The following is a 20,628-nucleotide window of genomic DNA, read 5'->3' as shown; positions in this document are numbered from 1 at the left end:
GCGGCTGATAGCGCCACCTGCACTGGGACGACGCTGTCAGTAAAAGCACCGGCAGCAAGCAAATGCTTTCTCTGCCTCTCCCTCCAACGGGTCATCGAAACTCAACCTTTTTACGACTATGCAACCTTCAACACTAAATGCGTGGGAAGACAGCTTGCATAATGCCACACCCTCTCTTTGCACACGCGACAGATTACCTCTGAAACAGGGTGCACGGCTGCGTATGCGCTCAGCCACCCTTAAAGCCATGTGCAGCCACGGCCTAGACGCGCGCCAATTACCGCTGCCATGCCCCTCGCGCGCGCGTAATCGCGTTACTGCGACCTCGCTCCCCTCCACCTCTTTCCCTTTGCTTTCGCATGGGAAGGCAGCACATGAAAAGGCACCATCTTCCTTGTTTCACCCTCGCACACTTTCACTTGCGTTAAAAGCACAAAGTGCGTTGAGCGCATGGGATCTTATCGCACTTGGACTTTATAAATGCGGCCCACTTCGTCGGTAGCTCCTGTTGCGCAGAGAGGTAAGTTTGCAAGCAACTGCTTGTAATTAAATCATTCGTCCGCAGAAGTTTTCATTTAATGTCGCGGCATTTATTTGCTGCGGAAGCGAAATTTCGTTATATTGAAATCGCATACAAACGCACTTCTTTATATTGAGGTTCTAATTACATGACGTTCTAGGGATGAAAGGTTATAAGAAGTTAACTACTTCGTTATATAGAGAATTTTGTTATATCTAGATTTAACTACAATGAATGCTCATTTGAGTGAAATGAAAAATACATGTGTCTACGGTCTCAAAACAACAGAAAAGCCATTTCATCTTTGTACTTCAGGTCTAAACACAACAATCTGCTGTGTATGGCCTCTGAGATGAAAAGCGGACCACGGCCGCCACGGTTTGCCGCCACGAGCTGTCTCGCCGCCGAGGTGTGCAATATTTGGGCATCGCACCCTCTCGCCCCCTTGTTGTCTATCTTGTGTAGCTTCCAGCACGCTAGTGGACATGAAGTGAAAAAGAAAGCCGCTCATTGGGTCTGATAACTACGTCTAGCTTCGCTTGTGGTTGAAGCAATCGTAAAATTTTATTGGCAGGAGACCTGGCAAACAATGTTATTCAATAGTGATGTCATTCTATGTTTAGTTTGAAAAGTGTTTCAGCACTCCTTTAAGTACCATGTATTGTTAGCCTTTGGATGAAGAACTTCAGTCAGGTACACACCAGGCAGACAGGTAAAACCTGTTGTGAAGTTGTATGTTGTCAGTTCCGACAGAGCAGACTAAACACAGTTAAAATAACGACCCCCCCAGATCTCATTTTCATAGATATGAGACATTGACTTCTTACTTTGTAGCTTACAATTACATGTTGCATAGAACATTTTGTTATCTAATGGCTTTGTTACTTGATAAAAGGATTATTATAAGAGGAGCACTGTCTTTTAACCTGGTGTATATTCAAGTTTAATAAAATAGTATCTAGGCCCCTGCCATTTTTAGGCTACATGGCTGCATAGGCTACATGTCTAGGGAGACAGCAGCCAATTTCAACAATAATTTTGTTAATTATCTGAAATGGTTACTAAATTATTTAAATTTTTGTAATTACCAATCTTATAGCACATGTTAGAAATTGAAGCCAAGTAGTGAAATCATATCTGCTTTGTAGAAATCTTGAGACTAGCACCACTTTTGAGATATCCTCTCCCAAAATCTGCTAAAAAAATTACTTGGCATTCCAGCTATCTCTTTCTTGTTCTTAGATTTCCTGCAGCCACAATACCCTCAGAAGCCGAAATGCATCTGTGGCTATGAGCTACTTTAGCAAGAAAAAAAAAGAGTGCTACCCCCTATAAAATACCACAGCAACAAAGAACACAAACGAAAAGTTACTTTCAATCAAATAGAAGTTGCCATTGTCACAAAACGCACACGCGATCAAAGCAAATAGCCATGCAGTGGCCTTCAGCTAAGGCTACCCTATACATTCTTTTCTAATCATTTTTTTTTTTTGCATGCACATCATTTCTGTAGAGGACGGCTTTGGCTAAGCATGATTAGCCAGACAACAAAGTGAGAGTAGCAAAAAGAGTGCATTTAGCCAGCACTGTTTATCGTCAAGCCAGGTTACAACAAAGACACACCCAACATGAACATACCTTTGTTGCATCAATACAATATTCATCAAAATCATATTTTTGTTGCTCGCTGATATCAGCTGGAATAATTATAAATTTCCTTTTTATAACTGATAACTCGTTATATCAAGGTCCAACTTAAATGAGATCTCTAACAGAGCACGGTACATTTGTGTGAGGCATTTTGCCTGCGATGTTCTTTCAGATGGCTCTTGGGTAGACAAAGGAACCGAGGCGACGACGTGACTGTTGTATCCCTCTTTAATACTGCAACACTGAGTTCACCCAGCCTTTAAAAAATCTTGGTCACAGCGAAGACAGGATGCCGAAAGCACTACCGTGACATGTCTCTCAACAGCAGTTCTGGCTGGGCTGGCACTGTAAAAGCAGCGTGCATTTTTTAAATTTTGTTTTTGTTCTTCATGTGCTGAGAATGAGTAACTCCTATGCGAGGTGTTGAAAAAGACCAGCACAGAACAATTGTTGTAATATGTTTGCAGATAACACTCATCGGTCAGTGGCCGCGGGAGTTTGAAAAAGTCATATCACATGCAAACACCTGACTCCACCTCGTTACATATTGCCTTAGCATTCTGCTCCCATTCTGCATGGTGTTTGTCAAGCCCAACGGTTATTCAACGCATGCCCAACAGCAGGCTTGTGATCGGGCCAGTATGCATGTGGCAAGCCCGACACTTCCTTTATAAAGTGGCGTGTTTGCACAGTGCATGCCTGTATTATGTTGCACCCACCCAAACCACATACTTTGGTGAAAGCCCATTGCTAAGACAAATGACAAAAAGAGAAAGAAAAAAATCTACCATCATCTCTTTACTGGTGCTACTGACAAATTCCAACACCCGCAACTGTCAAGGGCTGCCAATCATTTTGATGCTACCAACACCACTGCAGACGACACAAAAACTAGACACATAAGCAATGAAACCATCAAAGACTTGCACAGTAACTGATTGTAATGACACTGCCTGTAGCTCACTTCGGCAAAAGTGTATAGATGGTATCACCAACAGCTTGCTCAGCTGGTGTCGGCGATGCCTTAGGAAAAGTGTTGACAGTACCACTTACAAATTTTAATTGAAAGCTCATCTTTGCAACTGCTTGCTAGTGCTATGCTTCATGAAACAGTGTGTGTGTGTATGTGTATGAAATGTTTACACTAGACAAGACTAAATGGCCTGCACAGCTTCACTCTTAGCAGAGGCCTATGACATGTACAACATTCGCAGCCCCAGTAAAGGTAAAATAAAAACACGAGCAAAAGCAAAATAGTTTGGCAGATTGATACCACACACAACAGACAGAAAACCAGTGCCTGTAAAAATGTCAACCTGGCCAGACGCACATGTTGCAACCATACCCCTTATGCCTTCACCCAATAAAGAATCTGGTAGCAAAAAGTGGCCCCATTTAAAAGGCAGCTACACAATATTCTTTGCGGAATTTCACATTTCAGCTGCATTTTATTTTTTGTAAAGTCCCCTTGAACACAATTAGCAATTTTTTTTTTTACGTTTTTGCCTAGGATAACTAGAAAACGCCCAACAGCAGCAAGCTAAAGTCGAAACTGCTCTGTGATGCTGTTCTAGATAAAGTGATAGCACCTGAGACGTAATCGCCAGAATTTGCACGCATACTGGCAACATCTACTAGGGTCCATATTGTTTTTTGCTCAATGTCTAGAGCGAGTGTTAATAAGTGTCAAACTGTCGATTCACTGAGCAGAAATTGAGATGTGGCATGTTCACAATGCAGCCATGCAAGTTCTGAACATAAGTTCAAAGTTTATTTGCATATAAATCAGATTCCACACGGCTGTGTAATTTTGTCTAAATTACCATGACAGCAAATCAGAATGTGCAGTAAATATTTCTGATATGTAGACGATATGTAGATGCCTGAATGTTATTAACAATCTCCTTAACTTGCCCTTAAAAGAGCATCAACATGAAATTTTGTCTAAATTTTTTTTTAGTAGATGGTGGCTGACTCTATTCACGGAATGAGGCCTCCGTTTCTCAGATATGCTACAAATAACTAAACCAATCTCTTACATAATTTTTCTGAGATCATGTGACCACTATCTAAAATTTTCTTTGTGTAATGAGTAGGCCAGCTTCTAGCCTGAAGCCATGCTTTACTAGCATACGTTTTAAACTGCTCATGTCAGAAGACATAATTAATTTCTTGTTCTTTTGAGGAATTGAGGTTTCATACTGTGTTTACCCAATTGTAAGTGGTGCAAGAAACATGAAACAATGAAAGAAGAGAAAAAATTTTGTCAGCAGGTATGCTGTCAAATGAAAAGATGAAATGAGGCACATTTTGCATCAATACTTCTTTCAGCTATTCCAGTAGCTCCAGTTTTGTGCACTGCTTTCTTGTCTCCTCAAACACAACAATGTGCCCAGCTTCCATTGGCACTAAGCCACTTGCCAACTCCATAACAGCAAGAATATGAAAAAAAAAATGAAGAAAAATTCTGCAGTCATGTGTAAACTGCAGTGTTTTTACATAGCAAACACTGTGATCAGATTAGTTTACATGAATTTATGGTTAATGGCAGAGCAAAACAAGTGGAAAGACAAGGAACAGATGACATATGTCATCTGTCTCGCACAGCCGGTAGCCAGAGATCCATACCAACAGGCAGAGTTGCAACCTTAATGGCCCATATGTTTGTCCACTTGCCTCAACTTGACCTAGCATTTACGTGTCTTTTATCCACAAAGAGTTTGGTAATTCGAAGCAATTGATAGCATATGGCTGCTTGAGAACAGAAGCAAGAGAAATGTGCCCACAATGCCTTCTTTTGTTTGATTGATGTGTTTTGCATTGGATGCACTAGGAGGATCACATGTATAATTGAACCGTAATGAAAGACCCGTGTGATTTTGCGTGTTTATGTGGGATCATTGGATATCGAGGTAATTTGATGGATAGGGTCCCAAAGCACTCCAGGCACTATAAAAGACATTGCAGTGGAGGGCTATGGAATAACTTCGACCACCTGGGTTGTATCTGATACTCAGAACAGGAGCATTTTTGCATTCCTCGTCATCAAAACACAGTCACCATGGCTGGATATCAAACTAACCACCTCACTAAAGCAAAATGTCATGGCCACTAAAATTCATCACGTTTAGCTAAGGGGAGATCCCATCAAGGTTACTACTGCAAGAAGAAAGCAATACTGGTGGATACTTGTAACAAATCCATCACTAACATGAAAGCATTGGCTAGTTGGTTATTCATATTCGGATGGAAACAGTTCTAAAGACACGGACAAAGGACAGTGCAATGTGTTTATCAATGTGATGTTGATTACTATGTGCCCTCACCTTCGTCCGTGTACTTAGCACTGTTCCTGCTGTAGCTAACATCTAGAAGCATCTTGAATTTTTTAACAGCGCAGTTGAAATAAGAACTGTCCCGTTTGCTCTGTTAAAAAATTCAAAATCATCGACCAACAAGCCTGTAGCAGGAACTACAAAGCCCAAAATCCTGACATTTGGATGTAGTCAGTGCCACTTAAAGACGATGACGAGGGGGCCTTGGCCAACACATGCCACTTATGCCCACTCACTCAGTAGAGGGTGGCTGCCACGTGTGCGTCTGGCCAATTCATACAATAGCATGGCACTCGAGCGCAAGTCAAACATTGAGGTGCTCCACACACCGTGAAACATGTCGTCGAAGTAACGGTGCTGTGACTCATCCTGAAAACCCGCCAACCAACACTCGTATATTCCCTCCTTCAACGGTGTGCTTGACCAACAAATTGGCACCCAATTTTACCTGTAATAATTTTTCATAGCGCTGCATGAGGTTAATATGCCGCAACGCAAGAGGAAGCACATAAAATGGAAGCATCAGTTTGTCTACAGGGCAGTCTCAAAGAAACATCCAGGTACAATTGTACCATCTTGGTTCACACCAAACACATGACCTGCATTCTTTCGAGTAGCTGCAGGCATAGCCTCTCTGGGAGCCTTGTTGGAAGCTCAATTGCACAAAATTCATCCGCTCTTCAGTAAACATGATTCTAATCTACTAGCACACAAGGTGTACCTGCTTAATACACATATTAAAAGAAAGAAAGCAGCTATAGCTTAGGTGAAGCGTGGGAAATTCCTTGCTGTTATAAAGTGGTGCGAGTCCCTACGGCCATCCAAATAAATAAATGGTGCAATCAGTATTCGAACATATCGTAGTGACCACATGTTTCGCACACACAAGCAGGTCATTATGTCTGCACCTGGTCAGTGCCAGATATTGTGGTATTTGACTCAGGAAATTGCACTCTTTTATTGTTTCCTTCACAAACTTGCTGACTTAGAATTAACAATACTCATATAATCTCAGTAATATAATCGTGAATGCACCTGCTCATCAAGCCTAAATGGTCTCTCCTGACTGCATATCGCTGCACCCACAACTACTAGTTGTGCTACTAGTTCAACCACCACAGCACAAAAGAAAACAATAATTCCTTATGTGACAATACATAGCAAAACGATGAGCAAAACAAGAAAAGCGTAAAAGCAGGAGCCAACGTTTCGTCAAGCGGGCTTGTCTTTTTCAAGTGGAGTTGTCTTGCAAAAGGCAAGTCCACTTGCTGAAATGTTGGCTCCCGCTTTTACCTTGTTCTCGTTTTTCTCGTCATCTTGAATTTCCATCTCCCACCTTCCCCGCGTTTTCCCTGAATACACAGCAAAGAAACACAAAAATACAACTGCCAATTTATGTCTCTTAAAAAGCCCCTTCCTTGCAAGCTTCCGTCTAAATACACAAAAATGATGAAGTTGTCTTTTTTTGTATTACATTAATTTGAGGAATTTTGATGGACTTTGTTGCAATTGAGAAATGTTAAAATATACTGACTGTTAGGAGCAAATTTTTTATTTAGGCTGTCAATTTTATGAACGAAGCACTGGCGAAAACTTTTTAAGAAATATGAAAACAAGAATTTAGGTTACAGCTCCTTAACAGCAATAAAAGATATAATTGAATAAAATGCACAAACTACTATTAGAACATCTCAAAATCATCATCACCCCCATCATTATCAGCCTAATTTATGCTCATCTGCAGGACAAAGACTTCACCCAGAAATCTGCGATTACCCCTGCCTTGCATATGTTGATACTATCTTATGCCTACAAAATTTATATTTTCATTGCACCGCCTAACCCTCAGCCGTCCTTGACTGCTTCAACCTTTCCTTGGCAGACAAAATTGAAATATTATGTACTGTTCGAAGAACTTGTGCTTCTAACAGAGGGTAGAATTTAGCTTTTTAAATACAACGTAGTAAATTCAAATTTATTCAGCGATTGTCTAACAAGAGCATGCCTTATGTCCCTGTTCCCTGTAAATGCGTTTCACATTTACAGAAAAAAACAAATCAAAGTTCGCCCTGAGCTAACGCATCTTTTAAAGTTAATCAATAGAGTGACAGTTTGCTAAAGTTATGCATTTTTTTTCTCAAACATTATTTCAAGGCAGGAGCAACTTCCTGGAGCTTGTTAACAGCAGAGCAAAGTGGTGGCCTCATTTTTATATATTTGCTTCATGTAGTCGGAAAGCACAGGGTGCAAATTAAAGAGGTTCTGAAACCACAGACAGTGTCAAAATTAATGCAGAAGCAATACACGAGTATAAGGGCAGTTGCTGCACTAATGCAAGCAACGTTGTCATGTTGCGTTTGACAATGTCATCATTTTTGGGAGTGTAAATGCACTTAAAAAACTTGCCATATATTAATTGTTGCAGAGAGACAGCCATGGAGAAAAATGCCAGCAGCAATGCAGCAAAAGATCAACGACTACTCCTTCATTTGTACCAACACAAACACAACAGTACCGTTCAGTCGGTGGTCAACACTGTCAATCCTTCTTGCAACATGACGGCGCTGTTCTATACTTAAGTGGAACCGTTATTTGACCCACCTCTTGCAAAACAAAAGTTCAAGTAAGCACCTAACCACTACAGCTTGTTCATTTAGTATTCCTTTTTTTTTGTCGTTTAATGGTCAATATCGCTTGGTACAGTTTTTATAAAAGTCTGTATGCACCTACAACTTTTTTAATTGCTACTACCTAGCTATGTAGGAATGCCGACAAGACTGAATGATGGTAAATGACATGAGTTAGCAAAATCACTGTGACTGTGAGCAGAAAAGTCTTCAGGGCTCACCAAGTATGTGACGCAGAAACCACATGCAAGCAGAAGCAAGCAATCAAGACGATGGGTACAGGCATCAATTAAAAAAAAAAAAAGCAGTGCTATGATTCAATAGAACAGTGACGACCACGTAATGCAAGTGCAGGAGAATCCCTAGCTATTACACCACACTGAGCCTCTCCAAACATGATTCAAGTTGTGACCAGTCTTGGCAAAAGAGGCGACATTTCCACGATGGCAACAGCTGCCAAGCAAACAGTGTTCGCCAAACATGAGCAGCCACCTTCAACAAGTCAACCCTGTGTGGAGTTCATTGGTGAACCTGCGTTGTTGGCAAATTTGTTTAACAACCGCTTATCATCTATAGCAGACAATTGCGGCTTAGACCAGTTCAGGTTAGACAACATACCACGACAATGTTACACAAAGAAATAAGTTGTCCCTCTTTGGTTAAAGAACTGCTCTGTGACAAGCATGGCAGCTTTCCTTCTGCCGCATTCCATGCAGTGTGTGCCTTACAGGTCCCTGACCATTACTTTTTCTGTGTTGAGGAAAAAGAAAATTACATGCGTGCTGTTATGAGGAATGGTAAATAAATAAGTATAATTAAATGCTAAAGCTTCATTACACCACAATGCAAGGACTAGTGCAATAATCACAAACATTTATGAAGTATTGTTTTGTTGTCAATACGATAACACAATGTTTCAATTTTTTTCATGAAGAGTGCATCGGAGGAGCAAATTTTGCAAACTGGCAGTCTGCAAGAAAAATATGTTTTCTCTGTGCTTACTCCGATGCTCACACATATGCATATGATGATCACATACGCATATGCTGTATGTGATCAATTTCAAAACTACATGCCGATTCTGCAAGAAAATTTGTTCTTTTCTTGAAGCACTGGTCTGAAGTTGTGCAAGTTTTCATCCCCAGGTGTAGATCAAATGATAGAAGTAAACCAAAGTCATGTCATAAATATCTTTCAACAGAGCTTTGTTAAAAAAGGTAGAAAATAATAAAATATAAATTATTTGCAGAATTCTTTTATGTTGACGTCCTACTTAAAGCCGACACTACTTTTGCTTCAAATTGAACAGTATCTTTGGTTAAGGACTGCTATTCATGAAATTTCAGGCTCAGGTTTAAGGTAAGCCTGAGCCACCCAAAAAAAATAAAGACGAAATGGGCATAAAAGGACAGAAATCAGAACAACAGCTAAAAAAAAAAGAAAATTGCAAGCAAACCTTTGCAGCATGGCTCAAAACAACAACAAAAATTTTTGTTTGTACATTACAGAATTTCAAAGCCAATTCACATGATCAGATTGCCATTGTTACCAAAATGTCTTTCAGCAGAACCCGTGAAATAGTAGGAACACATTTGGGCCACCAAACAACTTATAACTCCCAAGTGAGAAGGACTTTTATGACGAAACAAAGCACAATGCCAGTAGTTCTGTAAGGGGGGTATTGGTAAGCTGCAGACCACATAAGAACAAGACAATTCGTAATACCACCATAAAATTCCTGCACCAGATTCTTGAGATGTCCCAGATTTTGGCGATGTTCACTAGGTGCTAGTTCATTGTATATCAATGAAAAAGGACCTCATATATTGCAGCAGAAAGTAAAAAAAAAGCTTAAGAAAGCAATTTTTGTAGACTATCCCTGTACAAATGAGTTACAGATATGTGAAAATACCACAGAATCCTTGATGTCGGACTGATACCATCGGTGCTCTGACCTGGATTTAAAATTGATCAGGGTCCAAATTGACATGGGTTCAAAATAAAAAAAAACAGAAGCTGGGTATTCATAGTCTTTTCTGATAAGAAACCTTCCTTCCATGAAGAAACGCAAATAGAATTTCAAAGGCATGATCCACCAGACAATACCGGAGCTTGTCAATTATGCATGTTGCAAAACTTCTCAAAGAGCGCACATTTCAGAATTTGGACTTGTTAAAGCTGCTTGGAGCGGAAACTTCAAGGCAGCATCGCGAACCATCTTTCGTTATGATGTCTTCTCTGTCTTACCAAAGCCTTCTCTGTGTTGGAGTGGTTTTTTCTTGTTTTGTGGAAGCCTAATTTACTGATAACGCTTAACTTAATTTTCTGTTTATGGTATGTTCGACTGACCCCTACTGTACTCTGAATTGGTTTGCAGCCATGCATTTCGACATTCGAGCCACAGGAAGCCTGTCTGAGCCAAACATTAAGCTGCTTCCAGAGCATTTGGAGTAGCCACGTGATGGAGATTGTTAGATCTTAAATGGCTTCCACCTTGAAGGTAAGAGTGCCTCCAAGCACTCTGAGCTGGAACACGGCACCCTGACTGAACCTAACGAATGAGTTCCAAGCCCTCAATTTTGACCATTTGAGTGCAAACCGCACCACGAGAGTGCTTGAAAGCGACTAGTCGAATGTACCATTAGTGTTTTTTTTAAGACTTTCACTTCCAGGTTTATCTCTTACTCTTGCTTATCTTCCCAATGACTTCTGATATATTTTTCTTTCATTTTCAGTCAGTGATTTGAGTAACACCATGGCTAAAGAATGCCTAGTTCACTAAATACTGACACAACTGGACAATGCTTCAATGAAGTACAAAACTTAAGAAACGAGATGCTGTGCTTAGGGCATAGCACAAGGTTTTCAGTGCAGATGGTGCCTGCCGTGTCATGGTGTGTGTGCAAAATGCATTTCAGCTGACCTTGTCTTTCCCATTAGTTCTTGCTTGTGTATCGGAGGAGAGAGAGAGCAATCACCCAAAGTGTACTCTGTTCGACAAGTCATAAGCTCCTCTAAGTGCAACACTAGGATAAAGAATTACAAAGACATATGTACATTCCATTTCATACTTAGCAGGCGATGCTGTGGAAACTGGAGCTATTTTTCACAGTGGCTGCATTTGCAATAAAAAAAATTGTGCATTGAGTATGGATTAGAGTTAGTCGATGGCGTTTAATGTTCCAAAGCAATCCAGGCGCTTCCGACTAAGTGGAAGGCTCCCGACTAATTCTTACTGCCCTTAATGTTCGCTTGGCATGCGAGCCACTCTTGCATTCTGCCTTCGTTAGAACGCAGCTGGCAGAGCCAAAAATTGAATCCTTGATTGTGTGCTCAGCAGAATGTCACAGCCACTCAGCCAATATGACATCTTTGCATCACGCATTAGGAGCAAAAAACTTAAAAACAATTTATCATTGGATAAGATGATGACTCTGTGTCTTACAGTCATAATAGATAAAGAAGCTATAGAAGAACCTGCAGATCTAAACCGCTTCACGACGAAAAGCAATAGAGTAGTACATCTTAGGACTGGACTACTTGCGCAGTTCACTGAGAGCACTGTACTCAGTGGAGTCCTCCATGCAATTGCGCCTGCAACCTGGTCTTCACCACCGTAAAGCCAGCTCGTCATATCGCTTCTTGTTTGGTTGTTGCATACACCCTCATGATGCTTACTAATCCTTGATTGAAGAAAGCAAAAGCACCAACTGCAACACTTGTGCTTATGAAGAAGCTGGACATTTTCTCAGCAGTTGTTCTTCCTCTGAAGATCAAAGGTCTGTTCTCCGTGCACCCCTCAGCCAGCTAGACAGAAGACTTGTAGGAGCCATCGTAGCACTAATAAAATGGACGCAGAGGACAGCACGGAATGGGTGCTTTGCCTGTCTTATGGCCTCTGTGCTCACCATATTAGTGCTGTAATGGCTTTCCCAACTATCAGCCAACTTGCTTTACAACAAGTTCTAGATGGAAGACTTCTCTCTGGCACCAAGGCCTTGGGACTGTGGCCATGCACATTGCAACTATAGAAAGAAGAGCATGAAGCAACTTGGTTGATAAAACACGGGGAATGAGAAAAAATAGACAGACAGATGGGCCTTTTAAGCCTTGCCTTACATTTTCTCCACCAAGTCGTCGTGTGCAACCATAACTTGACCAGCTTTCAATTCTGCTATGCACCTTGCTATGAGCCACAACAGCGCTGTTGTGGTTTAAGAAGTCAACCAGGCTGAGTGACTGGATGTGACACTGGTGGAAATCGCATTTTTTCTGCCTCTGAGTGCACCTGAACTCTGTCATATCGCTTCTTTTTTTCCCTTTCCCTTCCCCCAGAGTAAGGGGGCCAGTCAGTCTCGGTCCTCTTTTCCGTCCTTTATCTATCTCCCTCAAGATGCAGTGCATGCCATTTGTGTTCAAAAATATTTTCAGCATGCGCCATGTACCAATAAAAAACAAACACCGCGATAAAAGATAGTGAAATTTGGCATTACTTTAACTACAGATGTTAAGGTGGCAACAGACGAAGTTGCCCCATAGCGGATGTTTCAGATCAAAACCAATTCACAATGGAATATGTGGGCTTATACACTCCTATGGTAGTGCTACTACAGCAGCTTCCACACATTGCCTGCTAAATATAGAATGGAGTGTAGCAGCAATGAGGTGCAATCATAATGCAAGACAGAAACATGGCTGGAAAGAGCACCGTGAGAAAAATTAGGGACGCAAACAGCATAAGCGCTCGTGATCAACTCAAAACTCGGTTGCAAAGAAAAGATGGGCTGGTCTCACAGCCATGCAAGCACATTATGGGAGAGGAGGAGGAGAAACATTTATTTTAAAAATAAAAGAAAGGACAAGCAGATGTCTTTCTGCTTGTGCGGGAGACGCCCTTAGTCCAGGGCTCCTGCGGCTCGCAGCTGATCAAGCTTACATGTAATGCTACTATGAGTGCAAGAAATGTTTAAGAGGAGAAGCTCCCATTTGGCACCAGCGTGCACAGGAAACTTAACACCATGCTTAGGAAAGGTGCAGAAATCTGATTATGCCTCTCTGGGGGAGATTTGGTGACACTTTGACGGGTAGTCCATATTTTGACCACCAGGTTGCGCTCTCATGGAAGAATCTATAAAAAGAAACAACAGAAAGACACAAACCGTGCAACCTCTGATACAATAATCTCCCATATAAGGCATCTTAATAGGAAAAAAAGCTCACATTATATTATATGACTATACAGAATCATCGAATATGCAGATTTTTAAGCTTTATTTAGAGAGGGGGATAACATTTCCCCAAAGACAAGACAGGGGCCGCAAAGGATGCCGTAGTGGAAGGCTCGTGATTAGTTTTGACCACCTGGTGTTCTTTCGTACGCACGCAAGGTTTGGCAAACTGGCACTTTTGCATTCCACCCCCAGCAGAGTGGCCACCATGGCCAGGAATCATGCTGTTCTCAGGTTGCCAACATTGTGCCGGCAAACTCAATTTTCAACCCTTCTGCAGGAATCAAGCCCGTGACAATAAGCTCAGCGAGATAATGCCACTGCTACTGCATTACATTGACAAATGACAGGGCTTACATGTTCTTTTAATAATAGTAATAAAAGAAGACGAGTTTCTCTTCCAAAACATTTCTTGTTCTCCAAGTGACGTTGAAGTAATGAATATGCTGTTTCATATGCTTAAACCTATGGCTGCTCTTAAAAAAAAAAACATCAAATGGTCAAAGTTGTGCCACAACAAGACAAGCTGCTATGCTTTATGCAATGCCAGTGCACAGTGAACCCACATGTAAATTGTTAATGCATTGGTTTAGAAATCAAGCAAAGCACTGGACCCACTGTTATGTACACTGCATACATTTCTTTGGCTGTCCTGCTTCGATCTAGCTGAAAGATGCACGGGTGATCAGTTCGGCTTACAATGTAACAAGCAACACAGTTAGTCTTCCCTGAAAGCAGTTCTGTCCCACTGTGGTGCAAAAGAATAGAAAGGAAATGCCATGGCACGCTCCCAGCCAAGGGCACCAAAACAATGCCCAGCATATATTAAGAGACTCTTTTTTTCTTCCACACCACGACTGGCAAAGAAGTGGCCACACCATGCTCCGACAACTAACTGACATACATTGTGCGAGTGGTGTATGCTGCCAGGATTTTCTCCTAGCACGTGTGAACAGTACTTAATAATCCGGGGATGCCCTCCGGCAGGGTTAGAATAGTGCAAGCTAGTATCGGTGTCTGGTGAAGTGAAAATGGATAGCAATGTGGCTGGTACTGGCACTCATTGTATCTGAACTGCTGGGCCCCTTTTGCAAGGGCACACAAGAATAAACTCGCCGTACGAGATGTTCACTGAGTAAGGTTGCTAACCTTACCTCATAGCCTGCAGCTCTCTCCACACTTCGAATGTTGGGCACCCACAGCCCTTCTGTGAGAGGTCATTGACGCCACTTCTAAGATCTTTCATGATGCGTAGTCTCATGTGAGCTAGCTACAGAGTGTGTTTATTCTCGCGGATTTTCACACCGCTGACCCAGCAGGCAGTGGTGACAGCACGAAACTAGTACCCATGCCGGCGCCTGCCAAGACAAAACAAGGCAGGAGCAATGCCAGCAATTTCAGATGGGAGGAAGCAAAATGTAAATGGCGCGATATAATACCAGCAAACTCGACCCAATATAATAAACTCGGGCCAAAGCCTCGGTGTAGCAGGTCAGTTGTCATGGGACTGACTACACAAACACGACCTCACGAAGCTACACGGAAAGATTCAACCACGCGATCACTATGCTACACAACCAATGTATAAAAAGTGTTGAGCAATCATGGCTATTTTTTTTTTCTTTCTCCTCCACAGCAACACATCAATCGCGGCGCAGTGGCACACATCTTCAACCACGTTAGGTGTGTGTGTTTATATATATATACGTGTGTGTGTGTGTGTCTGTGTGTGTGTGTGTTATATATATATATATTATATATAAAGCTGCCACTTCATGTTTATTGTGGTTCATAACCTCGCACCTTGCTCTATGCCTTGTACAGCCAGTGCAAGCAAGACACTGGGAATAAAGGGAATGGTGGCGGAACAAACTAGAGGTGTCTGTGTGTGGAATTTCCAGTGACTGCGGCCAACAAGATATCAGACGACTGCTAGAAGGTGGCCACAATAAATTGCAGCAGTGGATGCCCATGTCCACCAGTCATGTGTTGTGCAATAAGGAAACCCTCGGCCTTTCGTCCAAAGTTTCCAAGCACACGAGGCGGTCAACAGGGCAGGTTCGAAGAAGAACACAGGTGGTGTTCGTGCAACACAGTGCTAACATGACTGGCATGCCAAGACGGTTCACCGTCCTTCTGAAACCAGTGGCCGGACCAAATATGTGCGATGCAACCAGCCTGAGAGATTGCAGCACCATTGCGTTAGCCTCTGTTCGGGCTCCTGCAAATTCAAGATGAACCGGGAGCGCAGCCTAGTGTGGAAGAAGGTGGACGAGCCAAACTCAGGCGCTTTCTTTTCAGATCGGACACTGAGTGGTTAATGACAGCCCAGTATCAAACTGAGGTGGCCAAGAGGTACAATGAAGAAGTGCAACTTCACTGCAACAAACAATACTACGTGAATACATTATAGCATACACCTGTTCATGTGTCCAAGCCTCAAACTTGTCCTGAGTTGCAGAGCTGAGGAAGATAATGAGTGCACCATGTCCGAAAGCTGAGAGAAGCTCTTAAACGAAACAAGATTACTGCAAGTCACTGAGCAAGCATCGCAGTGGAAGTAGCAGCAGAAGTGCTTTTTGCATCAAGCTGCCTGGGTGGAAGCAGAGTACAGAATGAACCACTTTTGGCGTCCAAAGTCTGTGGATCTATGTGAAAGCCACAGTGTGCTGCGCTGAGCATTAAGTGTTTCCCACAAATCGACAAGTGCAATCTTGCAGAGGCAGTTCCTGCACACATCGGTTTGCTACAAGGTCACAATGATGAATGCAAGTTGGGACATGCTGCGTTTTTTAAGTTTGAAAGTAGAGGTCCTGCTCAGTCCACATGCCTTAAGGTGAACTCCACTAGCCAATCTATAGCTCTTCTTTCCTTTCCTCTACAGAAGAACGCCATTCCACCAGTTGATCCACAACAGATTCACATTTTTTTTATGGTTGTTAGGCATCATCTCACCATGCAGCGGATTCCTTTCTCTTGCTCCATTGCTGGGGTACAGATTTATCCAGAAGTGCTACAGCATGTAGTGACACTTGTGCATATTGCGTGCAACAAACTCTGTGCTGTTTTAGCGCAGAGTACTGCTATGCTTTTTTGTGATAGGCTTGGTTCTGTGAAATTTGAGCATAGTCCAAATGCTTTCTCAAACATTCAGGTAGCATCCTCGAAACTGCAAATGGAATTTACTCGAAACAGCAAATGGAATTTACCATTAGTTTTTTTTTTCTTGCTTTCCTCCTTCCAGGACACATGTCTGCATGCTTGCACAAGGGTCAACTAAGAAGGGAGCGGCAGAAACAACAAATTCCCGCCCGTAACAAGCACTCTGCAAACAAAACAGGCCAGTGTCAGCCGCATGGTATTAGCGGTGCATGCGATAGCACACGCATTAACCTGAACAATGGCGGATGGACAGCAAGACTTATGTCTCTGCTTTGCACGACGCACATCACTGGCATAGAGCAGTTCGACAAGAGGTGCGGCAATGTAGGCCAATCGTGCAAGAGATTGTTCCTCCACTCACACTCAAATGACGCCTGTACGCAGCACCCTTCCTCTCCTCCTTCTCTTGACTACAGCCTCTCAATGATACGAGTGTATATATGCATTTAGGAATGTATTTATAAATCCTATAAAAAAGCAGAAAGGAAAGAATCCTTCCCCCCCTCCACTTCCCCGTTCTTGTGTCGTGACTGCTGTGGCACTGGCAACAGCTGTTGCTGTCAGTGTCGGGCAGGAACCTGCTGAGCATGTTCACAAGCAGAACCTTGCCACCTATGGCTGTGCACTGTTCTTTGTTCCCCCTTCCCTTTTCCCTCTTTTTTTGTAACCTTTTTCTCTTCTTTTCTGCTTCTATGTATAATATGTACAAAGAATGTGTGCCAAACAGGTAGACTGAGAGATGTCGCATCCACCATCATAGAACACACGCACATGGCAACGGCGGCAAGTGTTTTCGTTCCAGCAGCGTGTAGACAATGGCGGTCGATGCTGGAGCTTTTCTCAAGAGAGTTTCAGCTGCAGAAGGTTTCGGCAGGAGGTGTTTCGACCACGAACACTCAAACGTCACCGAGCAATCGAGCCGTGGCTGCCGTCGTGCCATCCTTTCCTTCGCCCCACCCCCATTACCCCGCCCTCCCCTGCCCCAGGTTCTGTGCTTTGAAGTCAATCTACCGACGGCCGAGTTTTTGAAGAGGAGAAGGCAAGCCGAAAACCCCGGGCTGAGTCGGCCGGTCTCCGAGGCGTGCAGCAGATGTCGTGCAGCATCAGCAGAGACCTGCTGCTTTGGGTTTTCTTTGTCCGCATGAGCACTCTCTGCACACATACACACACATGCACACACACACAGGCACGTGAGAACGTCTCTTAAGAGCAGAGAAGTTAATGTGCTTCCAGGAAAAACTTTTTCCAGTGACATCGAGCCAGCCACACCCTTGCCTCGTATCCGTGGTCAGGATTCTGTGCAAGCAAGGCTGTTTGTATACGCTTGTATGCACTTCTGTGTATACTTATCTCGACACTGCACAATACGTAACAGCACAATGCGTTGTCTGTTGCAGACATTTGCCCACGTGTACAGCAGAAACCCTGGCAACTCCTTTTAGGTGGGTTCGTTGAACTGCTGCAGCTTCGGCCAAAGCCTGAAAGCAGGGTGCTTCATCTGTGTGGAAGTGCCTTGTGCGAAGACCAATTTGTAAAGAGAGATAAGAGTTCGCATGTGTTACCTATGGTGTAAGAGAACAAGTAAAAAAGAAGATCTAACAGAAAAACGGAGGCTGTAAAAGCCATTGTTCTATGCCACCACACCTGAGTGAAAGTAGTGAGCAAGACATTTTGATGCAGTGCTGCGCTGGAATTCTTGGCCACTCTAAAACGCACCTGTGGTCTGTGTCAGCAGTGTCCACTGTCCCCTTCTTTGCATTGCCTCACCCATACACCACTGCTTTGGGTCACGAAAACAAGAAATCCGCCTTTCATATTAGTATTGCGTAGGCTCGTACAAAATTAATGCGACACTAAACTGCACACTGTATACTGTGACTGCATTAGCAATGAAATGCACATCATTCGCACAAACTCCGGGAAGCAAAGTCTCGGCATTTGAAAAAGGAACATCTGTGGCACAGGCGGAGAAAGAAAAGAAAGCACACTTGTCACCAATGCAACCACCTAGAAAGTAGACAACGTCCGTCAGCCACATGTAGTGGAACAGAGCAGATTCCAGTCTAAAGCTTTTCAGTCAAGCACGAGCATCGCACACGTGCGGCACAGCACGTCACTCACAGTTTGAAGCCAGCCTGCAACCACAAACTGCGCATAAGATAGTTGCAGGGGTATGGGGGGGTTGCCGGTGGGTAGCATCTCGCCACGCAAGGTCCGGCTGCGGCCGGCACTGATGTCGAGACTGGTCTACGGCAGCACGTCACCTAGGTACGCCTCCTCTTCAGACCTGGAGCCTTTTCACGTCGTCTGTGCCCGACTACCAAAACGTGGACAGCGATAAACCTTCGCGTGTTTCGCGGTTGGAGCTCTCTTCGTTTAACTCTCTGCCCGTGGCCAACGTTGGGCGCATTGCGGGGTGCCGAAATAACTACTTTTGTAAGTCTCGGCTCACGTGTACTTGGCAACGGCGTCACTCCTCGCTTCCTCTGGCAGCACGTGGAACAGGACCGAGATCAGAAGGCGGCGGATAGCAGATAGCTCCCCTTTGATCTCCTGCAGTTCGCGGCTCTGGCTTCGGCCCAGTGCGGCCAGACAGCCTTCGAGGCCTGCCAAGCGCGAGGCCACCGAGCCGAGTGTGCTAGTTGTTGCCGCAGCGGGCGCTGCATGCTCGGCAGCACGCGGCAGCGTGTGCGAGCCACCTCCTGGTGCCGCCATGGGAGTGCGAGGGGTGCTGCCGACATCCTGGCGTACCCCGTCGCCAGTGCCGGAGGACTTCTTAAAGAACTCCTCGTGGAAGCCCCCGCCGAGGCGGCCACCAACGTCCCCGTCGAGCTCCTCGAAGTTCCGGCCCACGAGCAACTCGGAAGAGGAAAGGCCGCCGCCCGACAGGAGGCTTGACAGATCAAGGAGGTCATTGGCCGGTGGGGGATCTGCACTTCTGCCGGCCTCATGAAAGTGCAGCAGGCTTGTCAGGTCCTCAACCAGTGGAGTTGGATCCTGCAGGGACAATGCACGAGGTGTGCTTGTGGTTAACGGGGTCTAACAGGATTGCTTGTGGCCAAGATAGATAGTTGAATGAAAGCTGTAGGTCTAAACACTTTGCTGGCATCAGATAACATGGTCAATTGGATTTCTTTGTACGTAACAGCCCTTAACACCAGTATGGTGTATGCAGCGCACTGCTGTAGAGAATCACAGGGGAGGGCCAATGCTGAGGACACATTGCACACAACAAAGTGTGGCTTTACCCTTTAAACAGGCAAGCCATGCACTAGACAGAGACTTTAAATCCCTGGCATCATAAAGTCATTTTCTATGCAAAGCAGTTGAAAACCCAATTACAACAGCAGCATGACACCATATATGATACGGAATTTAATATGCAACTGCACTGCCAACAACAATGACGGTGATGTGGTGATGACAATGACGATGTGACAATGACCATTACTTTGATGACAACAAAGGTGCAACAATGATGCTTCAATGGCTGGCATTCCAAGAGAGCGAAAAGCTGTCCTTGTAAAACGAACACTGAGTGGGACTGCTGTGCTGAAAACCATGCAGCTAACAGCGCTTTACTTGGTCAAATTTGTCTAAGTCTGTGTCATAATTAGCAGATGACTATGACTATGGCGATTACTCCACAACCTTGAAATTTTGCTAATTTCATCTTCGGTTCATTGACTCTCTCTATGTCAAGCCAAGACGCTGTGCTATGCATTTGTGCTAGACATATCTACTGCACTAACAAGTCAATCTGATTAATTGTGTTACTCCTGTGAGGTTTGGGTTGTGATGTGAATCTCTGCCAAAAGTACTGGCCACATTAAACCATGTGAAGTGCATACCACATCTTGCATAAGAGCCTTACGTATTGTGTAATACCATTTTGACAAAAATTACCCATCTCATTTAAGTAATATACTGACACGTGTACTTATCTTAATCGGGCAAACATGTTTCGCCGCTTAACAAATGTAATCGCACAGCGTGGAACGTGCCTGCATGTATCCAAAGTTTCTGGAAAGTTATCGATGCTTCTATCCATTGTCTGTTGTCGCCGAACCTTATGTTATCTGATTTCATCACCTGACGCGAATGGT

General features: G+C 43.6%; 1 protein-coding gene across 5 annotated transcripts in view; it reads right to left on the bottom strand.

Annotated features, from left to right (window-relative positions):
* Positions 1-2,380: 2,380 nt before the first annotated feature.
* Positions 2,381-20,628, bottom strand: part of LOC135913839 (WD repeat and coiled-coil-containing protein-like) — a 90,179-nt gene continuing 71,931 nt past the window's right edge. For all 5 annotated transcript variants that reach the window (XM_065446532.1, XM_065446534.1, XM_065446535.1 and 2 more), the window contains one exon: positions 2,381-19,519. In XM_065446532.1, coding sequence (XP_065302604.1) covers positions 18,971-19,519 — 549 coding nt within the window. In that variant the 3' untranslated portion in view covers positions 2,381-18,970. The remainder of the gene's footprint in view (positions 19,520-20,628) is intronic.

Source organism: Dermacentor albipictus, chromosome 5, assembly GCF_038994185.2.
Source record: "Dermacentor albipictus isolate Rhodes 1998 colony chromosome 5, USDA_Dalb.pri_finalv2, whole genome shotgun sequence".
In the NCBI taxonomy this organism is placed as follows: Eukaryota; Metazoa; Arthropoda; class Arachnida; order Ixodida; family Ixodidae; genus Dermacentor; species Dermacentor albipictus.
This window is presented reverse-complemented; position numbering and strand designations above follow the sequence as displayed.